This window comes from Palaemon carinicauda, chromosome 1, assembly GCF_036898095.1.
Source record: "Palaemon carinicauda isolate YSFRI2023 chromosome 1, ASM3689809v2, whole genome shotgun sequence".
NCBI lineage: Eukaryota > Metazoa > Arthropoda > Malacostraca > Decapoda > Palaemonidae > Palaemon > Palaemon carinicauda.
This window is the reverse complement of record NC_090725.1, coordinates 247,446,394-247,470,632: the sequence shown is the minus strand read 5'-3', so window position 1 is coordinate 247,470,632 and position 24,239 is coordinate 247,446,394. Positions and strand designations below refer to the sequence as shown.

Sequence of the window (24,239 nt, the reverse complement as noted above, 5' to 3'; positions counted from 1 at the left end):
TCCGAAGGATCGCCTGATCCCCTTCCCTACAGCGGGGATTTCGGACTCTGTGTCCGTGGAGCGGCAGACTTGGTTTGGTCCTCTGATGCGGGCGTTAGTGAAGGCTATGAAGCCGGCACTCGCCGATCAAGGACACAAGCCAACGCCTGCCTCGCCCCCGCTGAAGAGAAGGAGAGGAGTGGAGTTCGTGGTGACTTCCCCCAGGGAGAAGTTGGTTCCTAAGAGGTCTGTCAGGAAGGCCCCATCCCCTTCGCAGGCGTTTTCTCCTTCTCCTGAGGACGAGGCTTTTCCGTCCTCGGGTGAATCCAGTGAGGTGATAGTCTCCCCCTCGGCACCAAGGGGGTAGTCTTCTCCTCATGGAGGAGAATTGTCTCGCATGGAGGGTGCTTTCCGAACCTCTTTGTTGGGGTCGTGTATCCCTCCCAGGAGGGAACCCAAGGACTCCAAGACAATCCCGAAGTCGTCTTCTAGGATTCGCCAGGAACCCGCTGCTCCCCGGGAAAACGTCCACGCTTCGCCCCAGGAAGAGATTCCGGGGACGGGAGACTTAGCTGCCAGTCCGCAAGGAGGAGACCAGCAGGAGTCTGAGCATGCCTTCTGGCAGGTCCTGAGCCTGATGAAGCAACTCAACGGGTTCATGGACCCCGTGATTGCCCCCCGAGAAGGCAAGGACACGGTCCTGGACCAGGTGCTCGATGTTCAGAAGCCCCCTAAGACCAGTACGGCTCTGCCCTGGTCTCGGGGGTTGAAGAGTGCCAGAGCCAGGGCCAATGCCCAACTCGCGACTCTTGCTTCCTCCAGTCGTTCCTCTGCCGGGAACAAACTCATCCCACCTCCTCGTCTCCAGCAGAGGAGATCTTGGGGGAGTCTAGTCTCGCTCTTCCTCTCCATCATTCCGTAGAAGAGCTTGCTAAGGGAGTTCCTCTCGAGAAGCTCTCCGCCCAGCAGGTGACGTTCTCGGCGTCGGAGATCCTGAGCCATGAGAAGGTCGCGAAGTGCGCCATGCAGGCCACTTCGTTGCTGGATATATGGCTAGGGACTCTGGGCATCATATTGCGCTCCGAGGACTTGTCTAAGGAGACCAATAGGAAGGCCCTGGAGACCTTACTCTCGGGCTCCCGCTCCATCAAGTTCCTGGCACATCAGGTCACCACCCTGTGGGCCAACTCGGTATTGAAGCGGCGCGATGCCGTGACTGAGAAGTTCCACCCGAAGGTCCCCGCCGTGGATGTCTGTAGGCTCAGACATGCTTCCCTCCTTGGGGAGAATCTGTTGGAGCCCCAGGATATGGAACGAACGGCTGAGAGATGGAGGAAATCTAGCCAGGACTCCCTCCTCCATAGGGCCCTTACAGCTCGGCCCTATAAGCCTCCAGCTCTACAGCAGCAGCAGCCTCGCAAGGCACCAAAGGAGGTACCGGCAGCTAAGAAAGTGGTGTCTAAGCCCCAGCCCTTTCCAGCCAAGCTCAAGAGGGACGGTAAGTCCTCCAAGGGAGGCAAGACTCCTAGAGGGAGCGGCCGCGGCCGCAAACACTAGGAGTGGCAATCCCCCCGCGTGTCCACCTGTGGGGGATGCCTTCGACGTTGCGTGCACAGGTGGCAGCAACACGGGGCCGATGCTTGGACGATTTCTGTGATTGGCCAAGGCTATCGCGTCCCGTTCATAACATCTCAACCTCCCCTGACAGCGAATTCAGTGTCGTTGAGCTCCTATGCCATGGGATCGGTAAAGGGGCTAGCCCTTCGGGCAGAAGTCGAGACCATGCTCAAGAAGGATGCTCTCCAGGAGGTCGTCGACGGCTCCCCAGGCTTCTTCAGTCGACTCTTTCTTGTAAAGAAGGCGTCTGGAGGCTGGAGACCTGTCATCGACCTCTCGGCTCTGAACGGGTTTGTCAAGCAAACTCGGTTCAACATGGATACAGCGGACACGGTCAGACTTGCGGTGAGACCTCTAGACTTCATGTGCACACTGGATCTAAAGGACGCGTACTTCCAGATCCCAATCCATCCGTCTTCCAGGAAGTACTTGAGATTCTGCCTAGACGACAAGACCTACCAGTTCAAGGTGCTGTGTTTCGGTCTCTCCACAGCACCTCAGGTGTTCACCAGAGTGTTCACCCTGATTTCATCTTGGGCGCACAGGAACGGCATCCGTCTCCTTCGTTATCTGGACGACTGGCTAATCCTAGCAGACTCGGAGTCGACCCTTCTTCGACACCGAGACAGGCTTCTGGGTCTTTGCCAGGATCTGGGGATCGTGGTAAACCTCGAGAAGTCCTCTCTGCAGCCGTCCCAATGACTGGTTTATCTAGGTATGTTGATAGACACCAATCTCCACAAAGCCTTTCCATCAGACGACAGGATAGCAAGGCTGAGGAGGGTGGCGGAACCCTTCCTCAGGCGAGAAGAGCTTCCCGCCCAATCGTGGTTGCGTCTCTTAGGTCACCTATCCTCCCTGGCTCGTTGGGTTCCAAACGGCCGCCTCAGGATGAGATCCCTGCAGTGGCGGCTCAAGTCCCGGTGGAATCAAGGATCCGATTCCCCGGACGTACAGGTCCCGATAGGATCTTTGGAACGGACGGACCTGCGGTGGTGGCTGGTCGACTAGAACCTGCGAAAGGGAGTGTGTCTTCTTGTCCTCCCCCAGGAATTGACACTGTTTTCGGACGCGTCAAAAGAAGGGTGGGGGGTGCACGTTCTGAACCAGAGGACCTCAGGCCTTTGGTCAGAATCAGAAAAGTGCCTGCACATCAACCTGTTAGAGTTGAAGGCCGTCTTTCTGGCTCTTCAACAGTTCCAACGGACCCTGGCGGGTCACTCCGTGATGGTGATGAGCGACAACACCACAGTAGTGGCTTATATCAATAAGTAGGGAGGTACTTTTTCGCAGCAGCTATCCCATCTTGCAGTAGAGATTCTGAGGTGGACCGAAGTCCACTCGATAACACTATAAGCTCGCTTCATTCCTGGCAAGAGGAATGTGCTCGCCGACAGTCTGAGCAGGGCTTCGCAGATAGTGAGTACCGAGTGGTCTTTGGATCCTCAGATAGCCAACAAAGTCTTGACTTTGTGGGGTTCCCCGACCGTGGACCTGTTCGCGATAGCGTTGAATTTCAAGCTGCCTCTGTACTGCTCCCCAGTCCCGGACCCCAAGGCTCTCTGGCAAGATGCTTTCCAGCAACGGTGGGACAACATCGACGTGTACGCCTTCCCACCGTTCTGTCTGATGAGAAGGGTGCTCAACAGGACCAGACTATCGGTCAACTGTTCGATGACTGATAGCTCCGCTATGGCATCACGCGGAATGGTTCCCGAACCTTCTGCAGCTCCTGACCGAGCTCCCGAGAGAACTTCCTCCACGACGCGAGCTTCTCAGACAACCCCACTCCAACATCCCTCACAAGGCTGTGGCCTCGCTTCGGCTTCACGCCTGGAGACTGTCCAGCGTCTCCTCACGGAGAGAGGCTTTTCGCAACAGGTTGCGAAGAGAATGTCTCGGCACCTGCGAAAGTCCTCTGAGGGAGTCTACCAGGCGAAGTGGAGAGTCTTTTGTGGCTGGTGTCGTGGGAGGGGTATCTCTTCATTCGATGCCACTATTCCAGCAATAGCGGAGTTCCTCGTATATCTGCGGGAGGAAATGCGCCTTTCTGTCTCGACAGTGAAAGGCTATCGCTCAGCCTTAAGCTTGGCTTTCAGGCTGAAAGGCGTGGACATTTCTTCCTCGCTAGAACTCTCTCTACTCATACGTAGCTAAGAGCTTACCTGCCCCCAGTCGGAAGTGAGACCTCCTCCTTGGAACGTGGTTCGGGTTCTCAGGGCTCTTAAGAGACCTCCCTTCGAACCATTACGCCAGGCCTCTGATCGCCACCTGTCTTGGAAGACGGCTTTCCTGCTCGCTTTGGCTTCGGCCAAGCGAGTTAGTGAACTTCATGGTCTCTCGTACGACATCGCCCATTCAAGGGGATGGGGGGAGGTAACGTTCAGGTTCGTCCCTGAGTTTGTTGCCAAGACTCAGAATCCTGGAGTGCCGGATCCATGGTTCGACTCTTTCAGGATCGCGAGTCTCCGTTCTGTAACAAGCGACCCAGACCAGCTGCTACTATGTCCAGTGAGGTGTCTGAGGTACAACTTGAAGAGAACAGCTGCAGTCCATCCTCAAGTGCGAGCATTGTTTGTAAGCACAGGCAGGACGAAGAGGAGGGTCACCAGGAACACCATCTCGGCTTGGATTCGAAGGGTTATCCACCACGCCTTGAATCCATACCCTCCTCCGTCACGTCGCCCTAGGGCACACGACGTCAGGGGCATTGCTACGTCCCTGGCCTTCAAGAGAAACTTCTCTGTGATGCAGGTGCTTCAAGCTGGGGTGTGGAAGCGTCAGACGACCTTCACAGCCCACTACCTGCAGGACGTGACCCACAGGAGCCTCGATACGTTTTCTATCGGCCCTGTGGTGGCTGCACAACAGCTGGTCTAACCTCAGGCTCCTTTATGGACAAGTAGCAGTAAGTTGAGGGCGTTGTTACCTGGTTTTAGTCTGCGTGAATGAAAGAGTATGTCTGACCCTTACTTCTTTCTTCATTCTCCCCAAGACATTCTCCCCTCTCTTGGGGGAAGCAGCATCCTGGTCTTCGCATAGCTGACCTCGACCTCTGCAGGTAACCCATGCTTCCTTGTGCTCCTAGTATTAAGTTTAATATTGTCGCGTCCCCCATACCCTGACGAGGTGGTATTGGGAACGTCCTATCCTAGATTCCTATTTAAAGGTCTCAAGGTCAACTTCATAGGACGAGTCACGCTTTCCTCCACACACAACATATGTAGGCCACTCGTTCCTAGCGAAGCAAGGAACTTGTGAGGTGCAGGGGCTCCTTCTCTCAAGTGCTACTCACTGGGAGGCGGAGCCCCCGGGCAAAGCCAAAGTCAGTAAGGCTGGGGACTTTCCACCCATCCTAAGGGGTAAGTCACCCAATGTAAATAGCGTGGTTTGTATTTCGGTTACGGAACAAATGACAAATTCGGAGATAATTTGTATTTTTCCTAACCATTCAAACCTTAGCTATTTACACATATTTACCCGCCAGCCCTGGCCCCCAAGTCAAGTCCTACCTCTAAGTGAAGTGAAGCAAGTCACCGGTGTGTGGGGGGGAGGGGTAGCAAGCTATCCCTTCCCCTACCCCCGCTAACTAGCGTGGGGGTAGTTAACCCTCGTTAAAAACTATTGGCTCGTCATTTCAGCTACGCCGAAAGGTAAACCCAATGTAGCCTAAATAGCTAAGGTTTGTATGGTTAGGAAAAATACAAATTATCTCCGAATTTGTCATTTCTCTGTGATGCAGGTTCTTCAGGCAGGTGTTAGAAGCATCAGACGATGCTCAATCTTCACTATCTGTGGTATGTGACCAACAGGTCCGTAGATGCATTCTTCAGGATCGGTTGTAGCTGTTCAGCAGGTGGTATAGTTGCATCGGTTCGTATCACAGGACCAGTAACTGCCTATTAAGGGCTGAGGTTACGAGTAAGACTGGGATAAAAACTAAAGAATGACTGGCCTCTTACTTTCAATCTTCTTCTCTCTTATGGGTACAGCTTCCAAAGACTTTGCCAGCAGGACGTGATCTGATAGTTAAGTAAGCCTACTTAGCATGAAGCTGTTCTGTGCTCAAGCACAGAAGTTTTCTCCACACTCCTTACAAGGGGGAGTGTGATATAATCAGGCAAACATATAATCTTTTAGCATCCAAGATGCTCAAGTTCTGTGTTATTGGGGCAAGTTTTCAGGTTTTTGAAAATGGGACTTCTCCCTCCTAAGGATGAGTCATTTATAGACAGTGGTTTGTATTAATGTAGGAATAGATCACTACTTTTAACAGTACAGTTTTCCTAACTATACAAACCTGAGTCCTTTACTCAAAGTTTTCCACCATCATCAGCACTCAATAAAGTCCCATACTTTGATTTTAGTGAAGGCAGAGCCGGCAGGTGGTCATTTCCCCCCTCTACCAATAGGTAGGCTAAATGCCTGTTGGTTGTCACACCTCGTTATAATTTTGACAGTTGTGTTGCAGCTTTGCTGTTATGAATTCTCCTATAGTAAAGGACTCAGGTTTGTATAGTTAGGAAAAATACCAATTACTTTAAAAATTCGTGATTTTATGAACGACTTAGATACTATACCAAGTTGTTCCTACACCAATACAAACCTTCATCCCATAATAGTAGATTGAGTCAAGTGCAGCTGGAACTCAAGCTCGCCTGCTACTATTATTACTTTGTTAAAATTATAAACAGCTGTTCCAGCTTCACTAAATTCATGCTTTTATTAAAGGACTTAGGGTTGTATACTGTAGTTGGGAAAAATACAAATTATTTAAATTTCTTATATATGCACTAGTATGATGAATACCTGTAATGCAATTTCTTGCATGTTTGTAAATAAGTTAAGAAATGCATAAATTTGCTTCATATTGTAAGATTTTGCTTGTCTTTTCTCTTTTAGTGTAAAAGACATTGTTTTGGAGGAGCACGACCGAACCCTCCAACAGCTTGAGGCAATATGGGATGAATTAGGCCTACTTGATGATCAGCGAAGGGATCGAAGAGAAGCCTTTCATACCCATATTTTGGTAAGGAAACATCATGAACATGCAAATAGGTGGTAATTTTGATTGGAATGTATTACGAGAAGTAATTAGAAAATGTTTACTGTATTAATATCAGTGACAATTAGTCTGAATTTGTTAATGCTTTTAATATCTAATCCAATTGTAATTGATTTAGAAGTACTGTACCTTATTAGTCATATGTTGATTCCCATTACGTTTATTTAGTTGTGCCCAATATTTTCTCAATTCTGTGTGGAATATTGTAAAAACTATATAAATATCAAAATGAAAGAACATGCTATTTGGGAAATCATTTATAATTTTTCAAAATCATTTATATTTTTTGTACAGAATCTGTGCCAGAGAATCCTGGATGATGAAAAGGCTCTCAGAGCAAGAATAAATAGCAGAATTGTTGCCAACACGCAGAATATTATAAAGCTTAGTGAGGTGAGTACAATGTTACTTGAAGTATTTGTAAAGATATTTGTTCCGTAACTGGAATACAAACCTATGCTATTTATTAGGGGTATTACTTTCGGGGAAGCTGAAAGGACGAGACATTATAATTTAGCGAGGGTTAACTACCCATTCCACTAGTTAATGGGGCTAGAGGGGTTAGCTTGCTACTACTCTCACTCACACACCTGTGATTTAGCTCACTTTGCTTTTGGCTTAAATGGTGAACGGTCGTTGCCGCTCTTCACCCTCACCAAGTTATATTTTGGACTGCCAATAATGCTTTTTGTTTTTGCTTTCTCTTTAATAGTGTGTGTTTGTGTTGACTTCTGCTGACCAGGTATACGTGCCCAGGACTTGAAGGCCACCTCTGAGGTACCATCATGTCGGCTGTAGACACCAATCGTCACACCCTTTGTCCGGCACTGATGAGTGGCAAATGCCCCAGCGATCTGATTGCCAGCGCTCTCCAGAGTGTTTGCACCTTTCCAAATACCAGATTTTTCCAGCTCGCCAGCACACCAACGCTCCCCAGCTCAACAGCTCGATCCAGCGCACTTGCGCAAGACAATGAAACAGGTTTCTCTGACTTCAAGGAAGTCTCAATGTCAAAAGAAACAAAAAGGTAGGTGTTTTGACAGGTCACCGTCACTCCATTCCCCTCCCAGCAAACACATTACAGCGCGACCGCCGGGAAAAGAGGGAAAAGGCTCCACAGAAGGGTTCAAGATACTGAAGATCCCGTCTTCGAAGGTGGACCCACCGCATCAACCATCGGTTGAGACTCCTCTCAGGGAACCTTCGGCCCTTTTCGGTACTTTTCTCTTCAGCAGGGGGCGTTCTGACAGTGCTACTATCGGCAAGCAGCCTTGGTTCAGTACCATGGTCAGAGCAGTTGTGCAAGCCTTCATGCCTACTTTTTCATTTCGCTCTTCTGAGACCTCGCAACATCTAACAGCACCAGCAGAGCTCCTTCAAAGAGCCTCGGTTACTTCAACTCTGAAGAGGAAAAGAGGAGTTTCTTACCCGGTAACCTCTCCTAGGGTGAAACTGACTCCTGTTAGGCCTTCGAGGCCTGTCCTTCCGGACTCTCCCTCCTGACTCTCTTCTGCCTCACTTCTGCTGAGGGAGCCTCGCAAGGGATGGATTTCTTCTCTTCCACCTTTGGAGGACGGTTCTTCACGCGCAGAGAGCTCTCCACCTTTGGCAGAATTCAGGAAGGACAACTACAACCGGCCTTCGATGTTTGAGTATAGGACGTGGAACACACCGCTGAGAGATGGAGGAAGTCTCACCAGGACTCCCTCCTCCATAGGGCTTTGACATCCAAGCCCTATAAATCACCAGCTTCTCAGCAATTCCGTGCAGCCAAGACCTCGACAAACAAGACAGCAGCGAAGCCAGCTGTGTTTAAAAAGCCCTTTCTGACCAAGGACAGGAAAGGCACAAAGTCCTCTAGGGGAGGAAAACATCCTAGAGGGAGCGGCCGAGGTTGCAAACGCTAGGATAGGCACCCCCCTCGCTTGTCCACCAGTGGGGGATGCCTGTCAAAGTTGCTGGGACAGGTAGAATTAACTCGGGGCCGAACCCTGGACAGTCTCTGTGATTTGTTCAGGGTATCGCGTCCCGTTCACAATATCTCTCCTTCCCTGATCAGGAATCCAGAGTCAATAGACTCCTTTGCGATGAGATCAGCAAAGGGGCTAGTGTCAGAAATCCAGACCCTGTTGAAGAGGTGCGCTCTCAAGGAGGTCATCGACGGGTCTCCATGCCTCTTCAGTCGTCTTTTAGTTGTGGAAAAGGTGTCTGGAGGCTGGAGACCAGTCATTGACATCTCAGCTCGGAACAAGTTTAGTCAAGCAAACTCCGTTCAGCATGGAGACGGCAGACATGGTCGGGCAAGCGGTGAGATCACAGGACTTCATGTGCACACTGGACCTAAAGGACGCGTACTTCCAGATCTAATCCATCCGTCTTCAAGGAAGTACTTAGGATTCAGCCTAGACAACAGAAAATACCAGTTCAAGGTGCTGTGCTTCGGTCTTTCCACAGCCCCTCAAGTCTTCACCAAAGTGTTCACCCTAGTGTCATCTTGGGCACACAGGCTTGGCATCCGTCTCCTCCGTTATCTGGATGACAGGCTAATCCTAGCGGACTCTGTGTCAACCTTTCTTCTACACTGAGACAAACTTCTGAGGTTTGGCAAGGTTTGGGGATCATGGTAAACCTCAAAAAGTCCTCCCTGCTTCCTACGCAGAGACTGGTATGCCTAGGCATGATAATAGACATCAATCTCCACAAAGCCTTCCTATCAGACGACAGGATAATGAGGCTGAGAAAGATTGTAAGACCCTTTCTCAGACGAGAACTCCCAGCCCAGACGTGGCTACGTCTTCTCGGGTACCTTTCATCTCTGGCCCGTCCAGTTCCCAACGGTCGCCTAAGGATTCGAACTCTCCAGTGGCGACTCAAGTCCAGGTGACTTCAGGTCTTTGACTCCCTGAACATCCTGATCCCCATGGGATCAGCGGAACAGACGGACCTCGAATGGTGTGTATCAGATGAGAATCTACAAAAGGCAGTGGATCTTCTTGTCCTCCCCCAGATTTGATGCTGTTCTCAGACACTTCAAAAAAAAGTGTGGGGTCCCACGTGCTGCACCACACACCTCAGGCCTCTGGTCAGAGTCAGAAGAATACCTCCACATAAATATCCTAGATAAAGGCTGTCTTCCTGGCCCTTCAACAGTTTACCCCAGTTCCTGGCGGGCCACTCAGTGATGGTGATGAGCGGCAACACCACAGTAGTGGCTTACATCAACAAACAAGTAGATACTTTTTTGCAGCCGCTATTCCATCTAGCAGTATTGATAAGCAGATGGGCCGAGATTCACTCGATACCACGATTAGCATGCTTCATTCCAGGCAAAAGGAATGTGCTTGCTGACAACTTGAACAGAGCATCTCAGATAGTGAGTACCGAGTGGTCTTTGGATCATCTAGAAGCCAACAAAGTCCTGACTGTGGGTTTCTCTGACTGGATCTCTTCGCAATGGCCCTGAACTTCAGGCTCCCGTTGTACTGCTCCCCAGTCCCTGACCCCAAGGCTCTCTGGCAAGATGCATTCCAACAACGGTGGGACAACATCGATGTCTACGCCTTTCCCCTGTTTTGTCTGATGAGGAGGGTACTCAACAAGGCCAGAACATCGGTCAATCTCTCATGACTCTTATAGCTCCGCTACGTCATCATGCGGAATGGTTTCTGGACCTTCTGCAACTCCTGCCGGGGTCTCCAAGAGAACTCCCTCTACAACACGATCTACTCAGACAACCACATGCCTACATATTCCACAAAGCTGTAGCTTCACTACAACTTTACGGCTGGAGACTATCCAGCATCTCCTCACTCAGAGAGGATTTTCGATACAAGTTGCGAGCAGGATGTCTGGATACCTGCGGAAATCATCAGCAGCAGTCTACCAGGCAAAGTGGAAAAACTGTGGTTGTTGTTGTGGAAAGGGTATCTCTCCTCTCGATGGCACTATTCGAGCAATAGTGGAGTTCATTGTGTATTTGCGTGAAGAAATGCGCTTTTCAGTCTTGGCGGTAAAAGGCTGATGGTTTGTATTCGTGTAAGAACAAATCACAAATTATAGAAAGTAATTGTATTTTTCCCATCTATATAGACCCGAGTCCTTTACTCAAACTTTCCTGCTATTACCAGACCCTGAGAAAGTTCCAGATTTCCATCTAAATTAGTTTTCAGTGAGCCGGCAGAGAGGCGACTTCCCCCCCCCCCCCCCCCCCCCACTTTCAACAGGTAACTACCATCAACATAGTTACCTGTTTACACCTTGTTATAATTTTGGCTGTTGTGTTCCAGCTTCACTGTTTTCTATTCTCCTAAGTAAAGTGGAAGATGGAAATGGAAGGTTGTTAAAAGGAGAGGAGGCAATGAAAAGGTGGGCAGAATATTTTGAAAGTTTACTGAATGTAGAGGATAATAGGGAGGCAGATATAATTGCTGTTGCAGGTGTTGAGGTGCCGGTGATGGGAGATGAGAATGCGAGAGAGATTACAATAGAGGAAGTGAGGAGAGCACTAGATGAAACGAGAGTAGGAAAAGCACCTGGTATGGATGGTGTGAGAGCTGAGATGTTGAAGGAAGGGGGTGTGACTGTACTTGAATGGTTGGTGAGATTGTTTAATATGTGTTTTGTGTTGTCAATGGTACCAGTAGATTGGGTTTGTGCATGTATTGTTCCACTATATAAGGGTAAGGGAGATGTGCATGAGTGTTGTAATTCAAGAGGTATTAGTTTGTTGAGTGTAGTTGGAAAAGTGTATGGTAGAGTAATGATTAATACGATTAATGATAAAACAGAGAATGCTAAATCTTAGAAGTACAGGGTGGTTTTAGAAGAGGTAGGGGTTGTATGAATCAGATTTTTACAGTTAGGCAGATATGCGAGAAATATTTAGCAAAAGGTAAGGAGGTGTATGTTGTGTTTATGGATCTGGAGAAAGCGTATGATAGAGTTGATAGGGAAGCAATGTGGAATGTGATGAGGTTATATGGAGTTGGTGGAAGGTTGTTGCAAGCAGTGAAAAGTTTCTACAAAGGTAGTAAAGCATGTGTTAGAATAGGAAATGAAGTGAGTGATTGGTTTCCGGTGAGAGTGGGGCTGAGACAGGGATGTGTGATGTCGCCGTGGTTGTTTAACTTGTATGTTGATGGAGTGGTGAGAGAGGTGAATGCTCGAGTGCTTGGACGAGGATTAAAACTGGTAGACGAGAATGACCATGAATGGGAGGTAAATCAGTTGTTTTTTGCGGATGATACTGTACTGGTTGCAGACACAGAAGAGAAGCTTGACCGACTAGTGACAGAATTTGGAAGGGTGTGTGAGAGAAGGAAGTTGAGAGTTAATGTGGGTAAGAGTAAGGTTATGAGATGTACGAGAAGGGAAGGTGGTGCCAGGTTGAATGTCATGTTGAATGGAGAGTTACTTGAGGAGGTGGATCAGTTTAAGTACTTGGGGTCTGTTGTTGCAGCAAATGGTGGAGTGGCAGCAGATGTACGTCAGAGAGTGAATGAAGGTTGCAAAGTGTTGTGGGCAGTTAAGGGAGTAGTAAAAAATAGGGGGTTGGGCATGAATGTAAAGAGAGTTCTATATGATAAAGTGATTGTACCAACTGTGATGTATGGATCGGAGTTGTGGGGAATGAAAGTGCTGGAGAGACAGAAATTGAATTTGTTTGAGATGAAGTGTCTAAGGAGTATGGCTGGTGTATCTCGAGTAAATAGGGTTAGGAACGAAGTGGTGAGAGTGAGAACGGGTGTAAGAAATGAGTTAGCAGCTAGAGTGGATATGAATGTGTTGAGGTGGTTTGGTCATGTTGAGAGAGTGGAAAATGGCTGTCTGCTAAAGAAGGTGATGAATGCAAGAGTTGATGGGAGAAGTACAAGAGGAAGGCCAAGGTTTTGGTGGATGGATGGAGTAAAGAAAGCTCTGGGTGATAGGAGGATAGATGTGAGAGAGGCAAGAGAGCATGCTAGAAATAGGAATGAATGGCGAGCGATTGTGACGCAGTTCCAGTAGGCCTGCTGCTTTCTCCGGTGCCTTAGATGACAGCGGAGGTAGCAGCAGTAGGGGATTCAGCATTATGAAGCTTCATCTGTGGTGGATAATGGGGTAGGGTGGGCTGTGGCATCCTAGCAGTACCAGCTGAACTCGGTTGAGTCCCTTTTCAGGCTGGGAGGAACGTAGAGAGTAGAGGTCCCCTTTTTGTTTTGTTTCATTTGTTGATGTCGGCTACCCCCCAAAATTGGGGGAAGGGCCTTGGTATATGTATGTAAGTAAAAGACTCCAGTTTTTATGGTTAGGAAAAATACGAAATATTAAAAAAGATATGTGATATTTTTAGTAAAAACTTATTTAGTTAACATGTAAAAGTATTGTCACATAGTTTTTATGAAATTTTAAATACTGTAATACATTGTTTAGGGTATTATAATATATAATATACAGTTACTTTAGCTAGTCATTTTTATCCCATATTGGATTTACAGTAGCATAAATTTGAGTTATGTACATTGTCACACATTTTATTCATACTAACCTTGCAGGAACTTTGTGTCACCCCAGAAGAGGAAGTTGATGGCCTGCCTCTTCTTGATTTAGACGCCCTGTTACAAGAACGTATAGATAAACTAGAGCAAATAAAGGAAGAGAGGTTAGAGAATCTGAAGGAATTGCAGGAGAAGGATGAGGTAAATAATCTTCTCATGACATTGCAGATAGTCATGGATTTACGACTCAGGATGCCAGATAACTTATAATCAATCAATCAATCCATCTACTTACGACCGAGATAGGGACCTAGAGACACATTGTAACTCGATCAGTATATATGTCCAACTTGAAAAGTGAAGTTTCTGTAGATTTTGTAGGTTCTGTCATGATACTCTAATCATCCAAGTCATATTTTATCAATATTTTCTGACTGCATATCATTATTTCATTTTCTTGGTTGATAGGATATATGCTTTATTAAGGCCTTTTTTTATTCCGACACAGATACAAACCTTCCGCTATTTATAGGGTATTACTTTCGTTAACGCTGAAAACTAGCCAAGACAATTTTAGTTAGGGATAACTACCCCCATCCGCTAGTTAGCGGAAGCGGGTGGGGTAGACCGGCTACCCTGCTCACTCCCATCTGTCGGTTGAGTAACCACTTTTGCTTTTGGCTCGGTAGAGTGCGGCGTGCCGTCTCTCTCTCTTGTTAAAACAAACTGCCTTGACTTTATTTACTTTTCCTTTTTCTTTTGTGTATCAGTGTGTTTGTTATTGTCCCGCTATGCGGACATGTCCAAGTCGTGAAAGCCGCCACTGCGATACCTTCATGTCGTCCGTAGCGATGGACCACTACCCTTTGTGCACGGCTTGCCGGGGACATCAGTGCTCGCGGGACAACATCTGTTCTGAATGTCGGGAGTGGCCTGCCTCCCAGTGGGAGAAGTTTGCATGTAAGAAGAAAAAGAAATCGAAGAAATCGCGGGCTTCTGCTTACTCTACGCCCAAATCTCTGCCCGGAGCTACTTTTTAACCAGGCCCTTCCTTGGGCACGGCCGAGCAGTAGCGCAGGACTTGTGACTCCAGGTGAACCCTGTGGGATAGGCAAAGGTGTCGGCTCCCGTAGTGAGTCGGTTTCTTCCTCTCCCCCAGGGAGTGCCTGTTCCTTTCCAGACCTTGTATCTTTATGGCCATCGCTGGGCGTCGATGGCCCCCCCTTCGAAGGAAGTTCTCCTCGAACTCCTCTGAAGGGGAGCAGAGAGAAGTCGGTCATCTCCTTCCTCTGCGGAGGTTGATCCTCCTCTTGTGGGCGCAGGCGCTGTTGCCCGTCGGTCGGACCTAGACTTTGATTCCGACGCCGATGAGTTAGCTAATCCACCAGGGACGGTAGCAGGGCTCTCTCCAAGGCAAGCTTCTCCTTCGGGGGAACATATCTCTCGTTTGCGAGAGAAGATTGCCTCTGTACATTGGCGATCTCTTTACGCTTATGGTTCTCCTCTAGGGGCGGAACGAGAACCTTGTCATAGGCGACGTTCTCCTTTGAGGGAACTCTCCTCCTCTGCGGAGGATTCATCTGTAGACCTTGATCAGTCTCCCCCTCGGGCGGAGTCTGCTGAACGTTCCTCTCCGGAGGTTCGTAGAGTGGAGGTGTTCATAACTCCTCTCCACCTCGGACGCTCTCCTCCCCGTGCTGTGAGGAGATGTCTTTTTGAACCTACTAGTTCTCCTCACGTTAACTTTTCGGGGTCTCGTGACGATCACCCTTTGGGCTGGTGTGATCGTGAGCCTTTGGGCTCTCGTCATGTTGATCCTGTGGGTTCTCATGACAGCAGGAGTCCTTCGAGACTCCGTCGCGCTGATCCTTCGGGCTCATGCGGCTCGGTGGAACCTCGGGCTCTCGTAATGATGGTAACGTTGAGCCTTTGGACTCTAGTTCCATCAGTCACGCTGACCCTTCGGGGTCTCTTGACAGAGGAACCTCGGTTCCTCGTTACGTTGACCCTTCGGGGTCTTGTAACTTGAGTTACGCTGAACCCTTGGGCTTTCGTAGCTCTAGTCACGCTAACACCTCAATGTTTCGTGACCGAGAAACTTTGGTTTCTCATTGCACTGATCCTTCGGGGTCTCGTGACAGAGAAACTTAAGTTTCTCGTTGCGCTGACTCTTCGGGTCTCGCAACACAGTTCACGCTGAATCTTCGGGTTCTCGTGATCACAGTCATTTCTTATATGACAGAGAGTTTGCGGACTCTCGTTGTGTTGATTGTTCGCACTCACATAACACAGGCTACCGTGAACCTCCGGGTGAACGTAGCAGTGAGTACTCTCGCACGCACGACCAAATTGGCGCGCACGAACAACCTTATGCTCGCCATAACGCGAACAAGGTGCACGCAATCAGGGGGCGTGCACGAGAACAATCTAGCGCGCACAATCAATATTGTGCGGAATCCTCAGGCAGTGAGATGGTTCCTATCCGCACGAATTATGACTGGGCGTGCAATCGTGATTCACGATCCTCTGTTGCTCCCTTCCCAGGAACATCCCTACCAGGAGTAGGTTCTCGCGAATTAACAACCTCGCGGAACCAAACCCTCTGCGATTCGGCATCCCCAAACGAGATACCGTCTCCCTTTTTTGGCGACAGGGGTTAACCTCCCTGCAAAGAGAGACTCCCATCAGTCTCTCAAGTCTCAGGCTTTCACAGAGACAACAGTCGCCCGCGAGACTACGCCCAGATCCTATCCCAAAGGGTAGGCCTGTGCCAATCCTGCCTGCTGGGAAGCCTTCCTCAGGGAAGAGGGTGGAGGCCTAAACCCAGGGATCCGTGTCTTCCCAAGGACCTCCCCCTTAGTTCCTCGGGAGCCCGTGACCCCCCATGGCTTCGCACCTTATTCGGTGTAATGCGCCAAGCCATTACAGGAGTCATTCCCCGCTCCCAGTCATTAGGTGACATGCCTAGTATCCCTTTGTCGCCTCCTCTCTTCTCAGGGGTCTCTCCTCATAAGAGGAATTCGATTCCGCGCATGCGGGCCTACTGTATCTGGCAAGGGGAAACGGTCATCCCCTCGCAAAAGACCTTGGGAGGAGAATAGGCAAGAACCTCAGGGTAGCCCCCTGCAGTTCAAGACACCACAGGCCAGACCAAAGGGGAAAAGGAAAAGGATTCGTCCTTCGCCCCCTAATGAGGATAGGGTAACTTGCTACGGAGAGTCCTTCTGTCCCTTACCAGTCGAGATAGTGTCTAAGGAGGCACAACCTGCGACTGGGCAGGATGCACTCCCTATGGCAGCAGACTTATATCCGATCCGTAAGCCGACGGAGACCTCTAGTCCCTCATGGACAGAGGACCATCTGCCTCATAACAGGGAGCCGAAGGATTTATTCACCATCCCTAAATCCTCGGCCAGGCTTCCTTCGGCACTGCCTCCTAGGCAACCGGAAGCGAACACCTCCTCGGCAGTCTCCCTATCCCCGGTCTATCCCGTTGACGACCACGACCCACTCCGGGCTCCTATGGAAGAGTGTTTGGATGTGGAAGGGCAGAGAGATCTCGAGGACGACGCTCTGCCAACAGCCTCTAGCCCTAAGCTCACGGAGGATGAGAGGAAAGAGTCGGAACATGCCTTCTGGCAGGTCCTAATCTGCATCCGTTCCATCAATGAACTGCCAGATCCATTGGCACCCCCTATAGATGGAAAAGAGACGGTCCTTGACCAGTTCTACGGCACTCAGAAACCTCATAGGACCAGTGCAGCTTTGCCCTGGTCAAAGGGGTTGAAGAGTGCCAAACAAAAGGCAGTGTCCCAGGCAACTGGGTCCACTACCTCTCTCCGCTCCAACTCATCCTCCAAGCTCCTACCTCCTCTATGTGTTTCAGAGGAAGTACTACGAGATCCTCGGGGAATCTCTTCCAACGCTGCCTCTCGATCACTCTATAGAGGCACTCTCGAAGACATCCTTCGAGAAACTCACGGGACTTCCAGTCTCCTTTTCGGCTTCTGAAATCCTTAACCAGGAGAAGGTGGCGAAGTGCGCCATGCAGACTACTTCGTGGCTTGACTTCTGGTTGGGATCTTTAGGACAACTGATCCGGTCTAAGGACCTGTCTCGGGAGTCCTCCAGGAAGTCTTAGGAGACCTTCCTATTGTCTGGCACTCGGCCCATCGAGTTTCTCTCCCACCAGGTAGTGAACCTTTGGGCCAACATTATCCTGAAGAGGAGGGACGCCGTCATAGGAAATTTCCATAGACATCTCCCGCAGACCGAAGTAGTGAGACTGAGAAATGCACCTTTCGAGGGCAATTCCTTGTTTTACAACGAGGATGTCGAACGGGTGGCAGAGAGGTCGAGGAAGTTCAGCCAGGACTCCCTCATCCTAAAGGCCTTAACAGCCTGGCCTTATCCCTCTCAGCCACAGCGGAAATCACATAAAAAACCGCAACCGAAAAACGCTTGAGACCCAAAACTACAGGGTCAAAAGGGTGCAAAGCAGGCCTTTCGCAACGAGAAGTCCTTTCGTGGAGGAAAGGGAAAGAGGGGATACAGCAGAGGTCGATCCCAATAGGTCAGGCAATCCTCCCATTTGCCCACCTGTGGGGGGATGCCTGCAAAGCAGCTGGCAGAGGTGGATTCACCACTGGGCCGAACCCTGGACGGTCGAGGTGATTCCTTCAGGGTATCGCATCCCGTTCATGCTCTCTCTCCCTCCACTGACTCGATTGCTGATTCCATTGAACTCCTGTGCGAAGGGATCCGCACGGGAGTTTGCCCTCAGGGCAGAAGTCCAGACCATGTTGGAGAAGGGCGCTCTCCAGGAGGTCCTCGACGGGTCCCCAGGCTTTTACAGTCGACTCTTTCTTGTGAAAAAGGCGTCTGGAGACCAGTCATCGACCTCTCAGCCCTGAACAGGTTTGTCGAACAGACACCATTCAGGATGGAGATGGCCGACACTGTCAGACAAGCGATAAGACCACAGGACTTCATGTGCACTCTAGATCTAAAGGACGCATACTTCCAGATCCCAATTCATCCATCTTCCAGGAAGTATCTAAGAATCATGTTCAATCAGAAGCCTTACCTGTTCAGGGTACTGTGTTTCGGTCTTTCCACAGCATCCTAGGTCTTCACGAAAATATTTGCCTTATCATCTTGGTCCCACGAGTCGGCATCCGTCTCTTAAGATACTTGGACGACTGGCTGATTCTGCCAGACTCGGAAGCGGCCCTTCTCTCCCACCGAGACGAGCTTCTAAGGTTTTGCCAGGATCTGGGGATTGTGGTAAACCTCGAGAAGTCTCATCTACTTCTCTCTCAAGAACTGGTATACCCAGGCATGCGATTAGACACCCTAAGGCACAAAGCGTTCCCTTCAGACTGGTCCCCAACAGTTTCCTCAGGATGAGATCCCTCCAGTGGTGACTTGAATCCCAGTGGAATCAGCACACCGATTCCCGGGATCACCTAGTCCGCATAGGACTAGAGGAACAGTCGGACCTCAGGTGGTGGTTGGCGCAGCCAAACCTCTGCAAAGGGGTCGATCTTCTTGTCTCTCCCCCGGAATTGATGCTCTTTTCGGATGCATCAAAGAAGGGTGGGGGGCTCGCGTGCTGCACCATTACATATCCGGCCAATGATCCGAATCAGAAAGGTACCAGCACATGAATCTCTTAGAGATGAGGGCAGCCTCTCTGGCCCTCAAAGAGTTCCACCAGGTCCAGGCGGGGCACTCCGTGGTGTTGATGAGCGACAACACCACGGTAGTAGCTTATCTGAGCAAACAGGGCGGTACCTTTTCGCAGCAGCTGGGCCATCTGGCAGTAGAGATACTCAGATGGGCAGAAGACAACTCTGTGACTCTATCAGCTCGCTTCATTCTGGGCAAGCGGAATGTGCTAGCATACAAGCTGAGCAGAGCGACTCAGATAGTTGGTACCGAGTGGTCTTTGAATCCTCTGATAGCCAACAAAGTCCTGAGTTTGTGGGGTTCCCCGACTGGATCTGTTCGCAATGGCCCTGAATTTCAGGCTCCCTTTGTACTGCTCCCCAGTCCCGGATCCCCAAGCTCTTTGGCAAGATGCTTTCCAACAACATTGGATAAACCTGGACGCTTACGCGTTTCCCTTGTTCTGTCTGATGAGAAAAGTCCTCAACCAGGTACGAGCAAGCAACAACTTGCAAATGACCCTTATAGCTCCGCTATGGCATCACGCAGAATGGTTCCCAGACCTTCTGCATCTCCTCACGGAGATCCCGAGGGAGCTCCTCCCGCAACACGACCTCCTCAAACAACCACATGCCAACATCTTCCACAAAGCTGTAGCTTCGCTTTGACTTCACGCCTGGAGACTATCCAGCACCTCCTCACATAGAGAGGCTTTTCGCAACCGTTTGCGAAAAGAATTTCTGGACACCTCAGGAGATCTACAGAGGCAGTCTACCAGGCGAAGTGGTCAGTTTTCTGTGGTTGGTGTCGTGGAAGGGGTATCTCTCCCCTCGATGCCTCTGTTCCAACTATAGCGGAGTTTCTTGTATACCTTCGGGAAGAAATGCTTCTCTTGGTCTCGGCAGTCAGAGGCTACCGCTAAGCCTTGAGTCTCGCCTCTAGACTGAAAGGAGTCGACATTTCCTCCTCGGAACTTTCTTTGCTCATACGTAGTTACAAGCTTACTTGTCCCCAGGCAGAGCTAAGACCTCCCCTTGGAACGTGGTTCGGGTCCTCAAGGGCTTCCCCTATGAACCGTTACGCCAGGCCTCCGATCGCCCCCTCACGTGGAAGACGGTGTTCCTGCTCACTCTGGCTGCGGCCAAGAGAGTCAGCGAACTTCATGGTCTATCTGCTGATGTCTCCCACTCTAGGAGATGAGGGTAAGTAATCCTCAACTATGTCCCTGAGTTTGTAGCGTAGACTCAAAATCCGGGTATGCCGGACTCAAGGTTCGGCCCATTTTGGAGAGAGTGTCTTCGTTCTGTAACCGAAGATCCAGACCAACTATTACTTTGTTCAGTAAGGAGTCTGAGGTGTTACTTAAAAAGAACAACAAAAGTTCGCCCCCGTGTACAGGCACTTTTTGTTAGCACGGGGAAGGTCAAGAGGAGGGTCACAAGGAATACTATTTCCTCTTGGATAAGGAAAGTAATTGAATATGCTCAAAATCCAAACCATCCTCTGTCCAACCGACCCAGAGCTCATGACGTCAGAGGCATTGCAACGTCTCTGCCATTCAAGAAGAAATTTTCTGTGGCACAGGTAATGCAAGCGGGTGTGTGGAAGCGCCAAACGACCTTCACAGCCCACTACCTGAAAGACGTAACCCAGAAGAGCATGGAAACCTTTTCCATTGGTCCTGTGGTGGCCGCACAAGTTATATAATGCCTCAAGCTCCTTGGTGAACAAGTAGCAGAGGGTTGAGGGCTGAGGTTACCCGGGTTAGTCTAGGGTGAATGAAAAGAAAGGCTGGCTCCCTTCTTTCTTTCACCTTCTCCCCCCCTTGGGGAAACAGCTCCGCAAGACCGCAGCATAGCTGACCTCACCCCTCTGCAGGTAAGATTCATTTCCCTTGTGCATCCTAAGTATTAATAGATACTTTATGTCACCAGTACCTCTTAAGGGAGGGTATTGGATATGTCTTAGAACTCATACTTATCTTAGAGTTCCTACGTAAAGACAAGCCACTAGTCTCTCCCACAAGCTTCGACAGGCCGCTATCATTGTGTTACCTTGTAACTACGTACTTGGATTTTAGTGAGGGTAGGGTTCCTACTAATTAGATAAAAAATCAATTAGAGAGAACCCCAGGTCATAACCAGGGCCAGTTGGTGGGACTTCCTCCCTCCTAAGAGTGTAAGTCACCCTATAAATAGCGGAAGGTTTGTATCTGTGTCGGAACAAATAACAAATTTGGAAATATTTTGTATTTTTCCTAACATACAAACCTGGAGCTATTTATACAAATTGGCCCGCCACCCTGTCCTCCTAGAAGTCCTGCCAGAAAGCAAAAGTGGTTACTCAACCGACAGGTGTGATTGAGCGGGAGCGGGGTAGCTGGTCTACCCCACCCCCCTCCGCTAACTAGCAGATGGGGTTAGTTATCCCTCACTAAAATTGTCTTGGCTAGTTTTCAGCGTTGCCGAAAGTAATACCCTATAAAAAGCTCCTGGTTTGTATGTTAGGAAAAATACAAATCATTTCCAAATTTGTTATGTTTCTTCCAACACAACAAAACTTATGTCATTTATTAGTGATTATCTTTCGGCAAAGCAGGCAGACTAGGCATTAAAACTTTTAAGCGAGGTGGCAACTACCCAAACCGCTAGTTAGTGGGGTTTGTGAGGCGTAGTGGGGTTTGCTGGCTACCCCTCTCACTCGCACACCAGTGAATCCGAGTCACTTTTTTCTTTTGGGTTGAGGAGAACGGATGTGTGCGCTCTCTGCTCACAAAAGACCTGGCATATTCGTGTCTTTCTTTTCAGGTGTGTGTTTCCTTCTGCGTCCTCATGCAGACTTGCCCAGGACCTGAAGATCGCTCTTGCGGCACCTTCATCTCCTTTGTGGAGACCAACCTCCATTCGTTGTGTCTGACCTGCAGAGAATGTCGCTATGAGCAGAGTTACACCTTTGAGGAGTGTAGGGAGTGGTCTGCCTCCCAGTCGGAGAGGTTCTCCACTAGATCGCCGTATGCCAGCATGTAGCCTTCCAATGCGTCATACACCATCTCGCTCTCTTAGATGATCTCCTGTCTGGCAACGCTCGCCTTTCCAGCCCTCTTCAGCGCTCTACTGTTCATATCGCCTCGTGCCGGGACGCTACTCGCCATCTCACCGTTCACCAGTGTGATGCTCTCCAGCTTGCTGATCTTCAGCTCACCACTTTGTTTGAACATCACTCATTGGCTCCCCGATCGCCAACGGATTGCGCTATTGTGCGTCGCTTTCCAACTCATATTATTCTTGTGCTTCATGCTGCAACACGTCGCTTGCCAGTGATCACTCTCCTACATTAATAGATATACTGTACTTGGTATTGTTACACAATGTTTATATAATGGGAATACTAATATTACTTGGCAAAGTACTGTTAGGAAATACTGTAACTTGATTTGCTGGCTCACCTTCTGCCAGAAATATGACATCACCAGACAAACAGTCTTTCTTTTCATGATTTTATGTTAAATAGTACTGTAGGCTACTCATAACAACTGATACAGACCACTGAAATACTTGGTATCCTTACTCAATGTTTCGATGATGAGAATAGTAAGATTACTCGGAAACGAATTGATAGGAAATATCTTTATTTTCGACTTGCCTTCTGCCCGAAATATGATGTCACTAGACCGGCGTGCTGTTATATGAATTTGACAAGTAATGTCTTGTAAAATATGTAAAAGCATTCTCTGCATTTCTTGCTAGAATAGATACGAAATATGTAAAACCATTATCTTTTTTTTTGCCAGAACAAATACAAAATATGTAAAATCATCCTCTGTTTTTCTTGCTGGAACAAATACTAACGGAAGTAGCAAAAGTATTTTATTTTTATAATGTAAAAGAAAATGTAATACTTTAAGAAAATATTTGTCCTATTACTGTACTTTCATTAAATAAATATCTGTCTACTATCAGAGATGAACCAGAAAATGAAACTCGCATAAAATATGATGCAGGTATTCGTCGACTTATGACCTACGCGACTTACGACTTTGATTTTACGACCGTTTTTTTTTTTTCTCTGTGCTGACGTTGCATGTCGATCAGAAATAGTATGCTAATAGGACAACTATTTCCTTAGAAATAATCTATTTTCCTGTTTAGAAATTAATTGATTTATCTTGGTAAGTTAGTATTTTATTTTATTTTTAATATACTGTATAGTACAGTAACTATTCTAAAGACAGTAAATAATTATTAGGAAAAGTTTTAATATCATGAGTTCATACTGTATCATATGTCTGGTGACGTCGTGTTTGTAGGCAAGCTGCAGGAAACGAGCTGGCAAATCAATTGATTTCCTTTCCAAGGCTATCAATTAATGTATGGGTTCCTATAATCGAAATGCTGTATCGAGTAACGATACAAAGTATTTTCTGGGTGTGTATTGGCTTTTGTGAGTACTACGCAGCATAAATTTTACTACGTACAACTTAGGGCCGAATTTTATGTTTACTGCGAGTTTCATTTTCTTGCTTTCATCCCTGATACTAATATACTGTAGATCAATATTTATTTAATGAAAGTAAACTAATAGGAGAAATATTTTCTTTAACTAATATATTTTCTAGTACATTATGAAAATAAAATCCTTTTTTTGGGTAAGTATTTTTTTTCTTTCAAGGAAAACAGAAAATGGTTTTACATATTTCACAAGTCAATCTCGTTGAGTTCATATCACAGCGCACACATCTGGTGACGTCATAATTTTGGCAGAAAGCGAGTGGTAAATTGAGTGATATCCTATCAATTCATTAACGAGTAATCCTGTTATCCTCATCATCGAAACATCGAGTAAAGATACCAAGTATTTCAGTGGTCTGTATCAGTTATGAGTAGCCTACAGGGCTATTTACTGTAAATTTAATAATAGAACTACTTTATATCTAGTGACATATTTTTGCTGAAAGGCAAGCCAGCAAATCGGGTAATTTCCTTTCGATACTTTAGTGTGTAATATTAGTATAGTATTTCTGTTATCGAGACTGCATAAGTCTGGTAAGCAAGCTCTGCAAATCCTGTGGTGTTCTGCTATTAAGGACATCATCATCAGTATACTCTAGGTCATCTAATTTCCCATTACCAGTCGAGTCCAATCCTTCTCTACCATCTCCAACTGTTTTATGCATTACAAAATCCATGAGAAGGATAAACATCATAGGTGACAACACCTTCCTTTGGAGTACTCCCCTGTTCATGGGAAATTCATTTGATAGGACTCTACAAACATTAACCCTGTACTTGGTATGCTCATGAACAGACATAATCAAATTTATATATCTAAAAGGAATTACATAACTCAGGACTCTCCACTAAATTGGCCAGTGCACATTATCAAAGGCTTTTTCATAGTCCACAAATGCCATTAAAAGTGTATTTCTAAATTCT

At 48.1% G+C, this 24,239-nt stretch overlaps 1 protein-coding gene across 2 annotated transcripts in view; it reads left to right on the top strand.

Moving 5' to 3' along the window:
* LOC137654904 (protein regulator of cytokinesis 1-like) overlaps positions 1-24,239 on the top strand; it is a 147,964-nt gene that overhangs the window by 26,117 nt on the left and 97,608 nt on the right. For both annotated transcript variants that reach the window (XM_068388819.1, XM_068388821.1), the window contains exons 2-4: positions 6,499-6,625; positions 6,956-7,054; positions 13,195-13,338. In XM_068388819.1, the coding sequence (XP_068244920.1) occupies positions 6,499-6,625; positions 6,956-7,054; positions 13,195-13,338 (370 nt within the window). The remainder of the gene's footprint in view (positions 1-6,498; positions 6,626-6,955; positions 7,055-13,194; positions 13,339-24,239) is intronic.